Genomic DNA, 10,416 nt, shown 5'->3' with positions numbered 1-10,416 from the left:
GGCCTCGTACCAACGTTCTTGGCCTTCACCACCGAAGAGGACGCCAAGGGCCCCCAGGGCCCCCACCCACACTCAGAAGGGGCCCCAGCACTCCCACCCTCGCTGTCTTGGGCTCCCCTGACCTGAGGCCCCTTGGAACTCACCCCCCGAGCAGCTGGCATGGCCAGAGACTTCACGTCCACTGGAGCTAAAGAGCTCTGCTTGCCCCTGTCTAACCTCCACACCTGAAACCCTCCCCCGAGCTGGGCCGGCCTCCCCATCGGCTGTTCACGGGAGCAGCCGCAGAGGCGGTGGGGGAAGGGGGCAGACGCATCGCGCCCCGTGGCCGAGGTGCCCGCACAGGACGCACAGGCTGGGACCCGCGCCTGTCCCCAGGCCTCCCAGTGTGGCCCGAGCCGGGGGCAGGGCTCCAGGGCAGCTCGGGGACATGCCATCTTGAGCGTCGGCAGCTGGCGACCGTCCTGGCCGAGTCCACGGAGCCCTGGCTTCACAGCCGCGCCCGCGGCGGCGTCCGGCCCCTTCTCCCTCGGCCCTCCCGGGGCTCGCGCAGCCAGACGGGGCCTCTGAAGACGCAAGAGCTGGGGTTTATTGGGCTTGGGCAATTGCGGGTTCAGGCAGAGTTTGCTCCTGGGCAGAAGAGTCACCACCTCAACTCTCGGTGCTGCGGGGGGCTGCCCCTGTGGGGCCCCTCCCCTCGTCCCTGCACACGTGACGTCACCCCCTCCCGGTCCCTGGTCTCTACTCCTTCACCAGCCGGTAGATGTGGTGCTGAGCCCCGTGCTCGCTGGCCGACACCTCGAAGACGTACGCCACGCACAGCAGGGTCTCCTGGGTGTCTCTGTTGGTGACCACCTGCGGGGGGCGGGGAGGGGATGGGCCTCAGGACACAGCGTGCCGTCTGCCCCGCCCACCGCCCACCCCTGCCCCTACACCTGCACACACCACACACCTGTCTCCTCACACCTACCCATATCACACACCTGTCGCCCCACATCTGCACACACACCTTCCCCACACACACACACCTGCCTGTCCCCCCACACCTGCACACACACCTGCACACACCACACACCTTCCCCCCACACTTGCCTTCACACCTGCACACACCACACACCTTCCCACACACCTACCCACATCACACACCTGTCCCCCCACATCTGCACACACCACACACCTTCCCCCCACACTTGCCTTCACACCTGCACACACCACACACCTTCCCACACACCTACCCACATCACACACCTGTCCCCCCACATCTGCACACACCACACACCTTCCCCCCACACCTGCCTTCACACCTGCACACACCACACACCTTCCCACACACCTACCCACATCACACACCTGTCCCCCCACATCTGCACACACACCTGCACACACCACACACCTTTCCCCCACACCTGCACACACCACACACCTTCCCCTACACCTGCACACACCACACACCTTCCCCCCACATCTGCACACACCACACACCTTCCCCCTACACCTGCCTTCACACCTGCACACACCACACACCTTCCCCCCACACCTACCCACATCACACACCTGTCCCCCGACATCTGCACACACACCTGCACACACCACACACCTTCCCCCCACCTACCCATATCACACACCTGTCCCCCCACATCTGCACACACCACACACCTTCCCCCCACACCAGCCTTCACACCTGCACACACCACACACCTTCCCCCCACTTACCCATATCACACACCTGTCCCCCCACATCTGCACACACACCTGCACACACCACACACCTTCCCCACACACACACACCTGCCTGTCCCCCCACACCTGCCTCACACCTGCACACACCACACACCTGTCCCCCACACCTACACACATCACACACCTGTCCCCCCACACCTGCACACACACACACCTGTCCCCCCACACCTACCCATATCACACACCTGTCCCCCCACATCTGCACACACACCTGCACACACCACACACCTTCCCCACACACACACACCTGCCTGTCCCCCCACACCTGCACACACCACACACCTGTCCCCCCACACCTGCACACACCACACACCTGTCCCCCCACACCTACACACATCACACACCTGTCTCCCCACACCTGCCTTCCCCCCTTCCCCCACACCTGCACACACACCCGCACACACACACCTGCAGGATGGTGAAGTTCTCCAGCACACTGTTCATCATGTACTTCTCAGGCAGGTGCTTCAGCTTGTGGATGAAGTTGATCATGTACTCACAGAGCGGGGAGCGGTGGATGCGGTAGCAGTAGTGGCCGTTCTCGTAGCGCGCGTACTCGGTCTGTGGGGCCGGGGACAGCGGGACTTAGAAGGCTGCTGCCCACCTCCAGCCCGACAGCTCCCTGAGGAAGGCCCACGACCCACTAGGGCTTAAGTGGGAAGGTGGGGCTGAGCCCCGGGGTCCCTGGAGACAGACCCCCACCTCCCCTGGGGACCCGGACACCCACCGGGCATCTGAGGGAGGAGCTTAAAGATGTGGAGGCGGGGACAGAGTGACAGCTCAGTTCTGGCCGCACACAGGGGCAGGGTCACAGGGACCTTGTGGCCACGGATCCGTCATGTATGTGCATCTACACATCTGTGCACACTCAGGCACACAGCTGAGCATGTGGGCTGTATCAGAGTCAGCTTCAGGGGGCTAATGCTTCATCCACTCTACTAGGCAAGAGGGGGCTAGCAAAGGGATTACAGTTGCACATGGATCACAATTATCTCAAACTAAAACTTCACTGGAAATAACTTGAAGAGCTTTTAAGAGACTGCGACTTGCCCAGACAGCACCGCAGGTGGGAGAGGTCTGGGGTTAAGCGCTGTGGGGGACTCAGGGCCAGGGTGTTGGCCCCCCAAGACCTGATGTACAGCAGGTGAGAACCACCAGGATGGGGGGGTGGCTGGCCTCTCACCCCCCCGGCTCGTGTTGGGCGTGAGGTAGGTTGTCAGTGATAAGGACGAGGTGAGGGTGAGACTGCCTTAATTCAGGCAAATCTGGGGAAAGAGGTGAGAAGCCCAGCTGGGGGCGGAGGGTGTGTGTGTGTGTGTGCGTGAGGGGCCGGAGCCCAGCTGGGCAGCGTGGCCTACCTCCACTTTCTCCACCACCTGCTTGCCGAAGGAGCACACCTTGGTGGAGCAGGTGATGATCATGTTCTCAGGGCTCTCGTACTGGCTGGACACCCCGTAGAAGGAGCTGCCCTCGTCCTCCATGTTGGTGTTGAGGTCTGCCTGGAGGGAGACAAGGGCAAGGGTGGGGTGGTGACTCAGAGGGGCCCTGTTGGGGGTCACGGCCCAGGTCCCAGGGCCAGGACACCATCGAGGTGGGGGACACTCAGAGAGAACATGGATGTAGGACCTCAGAAAGCGTCCCTGTCTGTTCACACGCAGGCCTGGGGTAAAGTCAGGCTGTGCGACAGAAACAATGGCAAGAGCCTGGTCCCTGCTGCCCACCAGGTACCCACCGCCCAGCAGACGAGACCTCACATTGGCCTGCAGCGCAACGAGACCCTGCTGGTGCCTTTCAGCAATGGCTCTGGGGGGCCGGCCCCTCGCCATCTCTGTGGCCCCATGAGCCCAGCTACCCTAGACTTATGCATCTCAGTCTGCCTCCAGACCAGTCTCCCCAACACCAGCCCCCTTCTGCTCGGCCCCTCCTCTAAACTGCTCTGAGAGGTCTTGGCACCCTCATGCAGAACCCCTTTAAAACGCGACCACCACCGGGTTGGCAGGGCCTGGCCTTGCCCCTTCCGGACAGTGAAGACCCCGGAGGCAGGAACCAAGCTCTCCCAGGGCCCGGCCAGGCGCAGGGTGTGTGCCTAACAGAATGTGGCACATGGCTGTCTGAGCCTGCCCCCGCACGGTGGCTCTGGGCGAGGAGCGGTCCTGTAGTCACAAGGAGGGCACCTACGCTTCCTGCACCTGCCAGTCCTCAGAACTGCAGCCCCACCCCAGCCCAAAGACGCTCCCGGGTCTTCTGGCATCACCTCCCACTCGCCTGGCCTTTCAGTCACCCATGCATCCTGCCTGGCCCAGAACAGCCAAGATGGAAGGGAAGAGGCTGCGTCATAGTCTCTGCCCTCAAGGAGTGTGTGCGTGTGTGACTTGGGGGATTGGGGGGAGCAGCGAGAACAGGTGAGCTAACAGTTGAGAGAGAGAGAAGGAGATGGAGCAGAGATACAATTCCATAAGGACTTCCCTGGCGGTCCAGGGGTTAGGACTCTGTGCTTCCACTGCAGAGGGCCGGGGTTCGACCCCTGGTCTAGGAACTAAGATCCGGCATGCAAAAAGGGAAGTCCCACAAGTGAAGGTCCAGAGTCTGCCCCAGAATCTACCCCCGGGGACCCCAGCCGGCGACAGCCACACAGCATCCTCTGTGACGTCCTAACTACGATCCCACCCCCTCGACAGCCCCACTGCAGGGTTTCCTGTCCACCGTGTACCCCCACTCTGAGCCCCGCGCCCACACAAGCTTGGCGTCTCCACCCTCCCAGCCTGAGAGCAGAGCTGCCCCCCTGTTACCCTCAGAGGCACCCCACCCCCCACCCCAGCGCCCCCTCGCTCCCCTCCCTCACCCTATTCATAGCCGCGGCGCGGTGGGCAGCTCACAGGCTGTGCCCGGAACAGGTGTGGGGGATCGGGTGGCTGACAGATGAGCCGAGACAGCCGGGCGAGGGGGCTGGGGGCTCAGATTCATTGTCACGCGCTGGTATGTGCCTGGGAGACAGGGCCCTGCCACGGAGGAGGAGCTGGGGCCCTGTCCTCCCAGCCAGCTCGGCCCGGCCTTTTCAATCCAGAGTTAACAGCCATTGGTGTCCAGGAGGCCCCTCTCCCTCCGCCGACGGACAGAGGAGGACTCTGCTGATCTCACAGGTCCTGGGGGAGGAGGGCGGGGTGCTGGCCTCTCAGCCCCCATATCTCACATGCACAGGGCCCAGCCTGACCCCCTGAACCCCTCCTGTGCCGATGCCCCTGCCAGCTGCAACCGACGAGCCCTGGCGGACGCGAGCCGACCACTCATTCCCTACCCTCCACCAGTGAGGGCAGCAACTCGGCAGGAGGGGCCGGGAGGCCAAGCTGGGGACATCAGAGTCCCCCCTCCTCCCACTCCAAGTGCTCTCTGACCCACCCCACTGCCTGCGTGCCCAGGGCCTGGGGCCGGATGAGAAAACCACCAGGCAGGAAAAAGGAGGCTGGGGGTGGGGAGGGGGCTCACCAAGTCCTTGGCCAGCCGTGTCCCTGCCTAAATGTGTGGCCCATCCCCCGCCAGCTCCAGGCCAGGGCGCAGTAGAGGGTTCCGGATGGCTGTGGTCTGGGGCTGCCCAGGAGGACCCCGAGTCCCATGGTTAGCAAGCAGGAGAACTGCCTTCCCCACATCACAGGTCTGACCTTCCCTGGCGCCTCTGCCTTCCCCACACAGAGGAGAAGGACCAGATGGCGGCTGAGGTGTCCCAGCCACCGACAAGCCCCCCCCGCCCCCCGCCTCCCCGGCCCGCTGCCCCGTCCCCAGCTCCGATTTCACCCACCCTCACCCTGCCCAAGCCTCTGGCCTTCAGGGCTCAGGCTGGGGACAGGAGGCAGGCACACGGCCCCCTTCACCGTCAGCTGACCGCACATGGTGGGGTCCTCAGACACACAGCCTCTCACACGCCCTCAAGAACCAAGAGCTGACTCTGCAGGTGGAGAAACAGGGCCCAGAGCAGCCAAGACTCCCGGGAAGGCAACTCTCCAGCCAGGCTGTCCGCTGCCCACCTGGCTCTCCTTACACACTGGAGGGCTCGCTGGTAGTCCGCCCCCAGTCCTGTGTGGTGACCGCCCCAGGGTGCTGAGAACGCAAGATCCTGTTGGGTCCATAGAGCACAGGCTGTGTATGCAGCCCGCAGACGGGGCACTGAGGCCAGAGTGGAACTTGCCCGTTCACACTTCCTGGCACCTCCGCCCCCACCCCCTCTTCTTTCATCATCCCTGCCCCCAGCCCCTCCAGGGTCAGAAGAAAGGAGAGGACCAGGGCCATGGGCCAGACTGGGGAAGGATACTCTGGCTCCTCCCCACCTCCTGCCAGCTCTGATCTCCAGGCAGGAAGGAGATCATCCCGACCATCTCCTGGAAGCGAAGTCTGGGCTCTAGAAAATGACTCTGAATGCGCATCAAAATTTGTTCTCTTCCTGCCCCCACTTAGGGGCTGGGGTCCCTGTTTAGGCAATCCAGAGCCTTCTCCACCAGGACAGGGGGAGCACCAGGGCCCTGCGGGAGGCAGCAGGCACCCGGCAAAGCAGGAAATGTAGGGCGGTAGTTACAAGCACACTCCCAGAGCTGGGTCTGAGCTCTGGGCTGCCACTATGAACTGGGTGGCCCTGGCAGGTCATTTCAGCTCTCTGTGCCCGTTTCCCCTCTAGGGACCAAGGCTGTCAACTGTACCTCCCTTCAGTACGGCGGCAAGGATGCATGCTCAGTCACTCAGTTGTGTCCGACTCTTTGTGACCCCATGGACTGTAGCCGGCCAGGCTCCTCCGTCCATGGGATTCTCTAGGCAAGGATACAGGAGTGGGTTGCCATTTCCTCCTCCAGGGGATCTTCCTGACCCAGGGACTGAACCCTCATCTCTTACATCTCCTGCGTTGGCAGGCGGGTTCATTACCACTAGTGTTACCTGGGAAGCCCAGTGAAGAAGAAACATGCTAATAAAAGTAACACGATGAGGGTGACCTTCTCCCGACAGCCCTGACCTTCCCCAGCATGCCCATCACAAGAAGGATTGCAGGAGTCAGGCTCGCTGGGGCTGGGCGTCTCAGAGCCAGGCCCTTGCTGACTCCATGCCTCAGTTTCCCCATCTATGAAATGGGGATCTAGGGTGGTTCTCATCTGGAGGGTGGCTAGAAGAACACAGAATATTATCTCCAACTGGAAGAAGGCAGGTCTGGTGAGAAGGGCCCCCACGCTGCTATCTCCCCCGACCAGGGCAGGGTTCCCATCAGTGCCTCCTGCCAGCCAGGCCTCCCTGGTCAGGCTTCACCCTCGGGGCAAATGAGCCAAGGGCCAAGTGATGGTCATCGACGAGCTGGGGCAGGAAGGACAAGGCCACGAGGGACTTACCCAGAACTTCACGAGGAAAAAGGCGTTGGAGGGTCCGCGTTCAAAGAGCTCCTTGAGGCCGCCCTTCTTCTCGGGGAACTTGTCGTAGATCTGGTGGATGTCCACGGCTTCGAGGTAGGGGTCGCTGTAGCTGGGGCTCGACTGGCCAATGTGCACAAATAGGTGCTTGTTGTACTGTGGGCACAGGAGTGCTGGTCTGAGGGACCGCGGGGCGGACGGATCAGCCCTGGGGCGCTGCGCCCAGCCAGGGGCCCAGAGCAAGGATGCCACGGCAGGGCCTCAGTTTCCCCTCTGGGAACACGGAGCAGGAAGAAGGGTTGAGCACAGAGCAAACAGGCATCCCACGCCTGGGGCGGGCGGCTCCCCAGAGGAGCTCGGCACGTGTTGGTCGCTATTTGCACTATTCTGAGTCGTGACTCGGTCACTGAACATCCTTAGGCGGGTCATTTCTGTCTTTGGACCCCCTCAATCTCACGTGTGATGGAAGACCATTGAACCAGAAAAGGGGTGCTTCCTCCGCTTGGACTGATGGTAGGGGCATGGGAATCCCTTGCTGCAACCCAAGAAAATCCACTTCTTTCACAATACGTGCTGGGCTTCCAAGGAAGGGTTTGTCTGACTAACAAGTTCCTCACCTGAAAAATAAGCTTCTAAATGTCAAACTGGGAGTGGGAGGGTGTAGGAGGGAGGCTCAGGAGGGGAGAGGATATATGTATACGTATGGGCTGATCCACATGGTTGTATGGCAGAAACCAACACAACAGGGTAAAGCAATTATCCTCCAACTTAAAATAAATAAAGAAAAAAATAAAGACCTTGGGAAATCTTAGCATTTAAGAAAAAAAAGTGTTAAACTGAAATGATCAATGAAGTTTCCCCGGCTCTGGTCTCCTGTCCACCTGGCCAGGTGCTACTCTGAACTCCGCAGGTGACGCTGGTCACCCAGGATGGAGACACAGAAGGGGACAAGGTGGAGGTGGGCTGATGCTCCTGCTGGTGACCCCGAGGATGTGGGGCAGACAGGCGGCTCCTTGGAGCCACAGGGGACAGCGCAGTGCAGCCTGGGGTGGGGCTGGGACCAGTGTCTTCAGAGGGAGAGGTGACTATGCGGGAGGAAGGAGGACATGAAGGGACTGGGGGCTAGGATGGGGCGCAGAGACCAGGGTAGGGCTTAGGGGAGGGAGAGACACAAGGTCCAGTGAGAAAGAAGGCAAGGGGAGGATGGGTGAACCAGGAAAGGATGAAAAGGAACAGGGAGCCTAAATTTAGTCCCAAGGTGGAGCGGGGCAGAGGGCAAGGAGAGAAAGCCAGAGCAGGTAAAATAAGAGCTGGAGGAGGCTGGGGAGCAGCACCCTCCAGGAAGGAGGATGGGGCAGGAGAAAATCCATCTGGCAAAAGCCAGAACCTACCGTATCGGGGTCCTGCTGCCGCTCCAAGAAGGCAGAGAACTCCAACATCCAGAGTTTGGAGCTGGCCACGCTGCGGCCCTGCCATGGGGGCGCGGGGGGCGCAGAGGGCGACGGGGCAGGTCCTGCCGGAGATTCAAACCCTGCACACGGTGGACGGCACATGGGAGCCGGCCCACACGGCCTCCCCACACCAGCCTCCCCCAGACCCCCAGACCCATCGGAACCTGGCTGGGGGACCTGCTGTGTGCCTCCCAGCAGGCGTGGGGGTGGGGGCAAACGATGCTGGGCAGGGACAGGTTGGGGGTAGGGGGGCAAGGGGATGGGAGTGGTTGGGGGCAGGGGTCGCGGGGAATGCCTGCTGGACCCAGGGCTTCCAGGGCAAGCACTGCTTGGTTCTTGCTCCAGAGGGGCTTCAGGTCCAGCCAGGGAGATAACTGGACAAATGACTACAATGACACGAGTCTCTGCCCAGCCCCTGGGACAGCATCTGGCCCAGAAGTGAATGCAGGTTTGCGATTAAGTGAAGCAATGAACATGATGAAAACAGACTGAGCGCTGCAGGGGGGCTCCTGGTCCACCTTGGAGGTGGTCAGAAAGGCTTTCCGCAGGTGATGCTTAAAGAGGTTATGCAGCGGGGGTGGGAGGGAGGCTCAGGTGGCAGGGGATATATGTATACTTATGGTTGATTCACGCTGTTGTAAAGCAGAAACTAACACATCGTAAAGCAATTATCCTCCAATTAGAAATAAACTTAATAAAAAAATAAAAAGAAGTGATGCAGCAGGAGCAGGAGGCAGCAGCGGAGACAGGGGAATGGGCTCCAGGCAGAGGGCACGGGGCTGTTGGACTCTCAGTGGGCTGGGAGGCTCCGTCCAGCAGGTTTGTGTGGGGGCCGGAAACAAGGCTGGAGAGTTGGGGCCAGGCTGCTGGGTGAGGAGTTCAGTTATCAGCCTGAGCTCAGGAGGGTGACAGAGGATTCTAGGCAAGGCTAAGGAGTGATTGGCTGAGCATTTCTGCACATCTTGTTCCTTGTGGAGGAAGGACTGGGCAGGGGCGAGGCTGGCCAGGGACGTGGCTGGCCAGGGACACGGGCCACGTGGGCTCTTCTCGAGGAGGGACAAGAAGAGGGCAGTGAAGAGGAGGGGACACAGGAGGGACATGGAGGGAGCAAGACTGCAGGACTTGGTGACAGAGAGGACGAGAAGGCAGCCAAGGCAGGTGGGTCAGGAGCCCAGGGAGGAGACAGAGAGGGGGTGGCAGAGGAGTGGGCGGAGGACCACGCTGGACACACCAGCTCACACACTGGACACCTGAGCTGAATCCCTCATTCACTTGTCCCAGGGCAGCTTCCCGAGTCCTGCCTGGTGAGGGCACACTAGACGTGGCCCAACACATGGAGGACAGACACAGACACCAGCCCGGGATGGTGCCCGGGTGCACAGAGAGTGACAATCACCGGGGAGCCTCTAATGGAGTCTAAGCTGGAAGCAGTGCAGTGAGAAAGACGCTTTAAAAAGATGATGGGTAAGTTATGGGATGGAAGAGCAAGGATGTGGCTGCAGATGGGGAAGCTGGTTAAGAGGCTACGGCAGTGACCCAGGCAGGAACGAGTAGGGCCCAAGAGAAGCTGATGGGCAGAAAGGGGAAAACACAGATTAGGGAGGTGGGAGTGGCCCCAAGTGGCCATCAAGAACCTAGGAGGGTGGCAGGGCTCCTCTCAGAGCAGGAAAAGCCAGGCCAGCATGCAGGCAGGAGTCAATCCCAAACCAGGAAAGGTGGCCATGGGCGAGGATCCCATCTTGCCCTGCAGAGGGGCAGGTGGAGGGACCCTCCTGAGAAAGAGGCAAGGACAAAGCTGGTCACGTGAGCAGCCAGAGTGCCGCCCAGTCTGCCCCGTCTCAGGAGTCTTC

General features: G+C 61.1%; 1 protein-coding gene across 5 annotated transcripts in view; it reads right to left on the bottom strand.

Annotated features, from left to right (window-relative positions):
- Positions 1 to 566: 566 nt before the first annotated feature.
- The window catches only part of TEAD4 (TEA domain transcription factor 4), a 60,435-nt gene continuing 50,585 nt past the window's right edge, over positions 567 to 10,416 (bottom strand). For 3 of the 5 annotated variants that reach the window (XM_043440355.1, XM_043440352.1, XM_043440354.1), the window contains 5 exons: positions 8,507 to 8,646; positions 7,098 to 7,271; positions 3,096 to 3,236; positions 2,146 to 2,298; positions 567 to 852 (listed from right to left, as the gene is read on the bottom strand). In XM_043440355.1, the coding sequence (XP_043296290.1) occupies positions 739 to 852; positions 2,146 to 2,298; positions 3,096 to 3,236; positions 7,098 to 7,271; positions 8,507 to 8,646 (722 nt within the window). In that variant the 3' untranslated portion in view covers positions 567 to 738. The remainder of the gene's footprint in view (positions 853 to 2,145; positions 2,299 to 3,095; positions 3,237 to 7,097; positions 7,272 to 8,506; positions 8,647 to 10,416) is intronic. The other 2 variants (XM_043440356.1, XM_043440353.1) reach the window with 1 other exon arrangement.

This window comes from Cervus canadensis, chromosome 21 (genome assembly GCF_019320065.1).
Source record: "Cervus canadensis isolate Bull #8, Minnesota chromosome 21, ASM1932006v1, whole genome shotgun sequence".
In the NCBI taxonomy this organism is placed as follows: domain Eukaryota; kingdom Metazoa; phylum Chordata; class Mammalia; order Artiodactyla; family Cervidae; genus Cervus; species Cervus canadensis.
The sequence above is the reverse complement of the archived record's forward strand: the minus strand, read 5'-3'. Positions and strand labels throughout refer to the sequence as shown.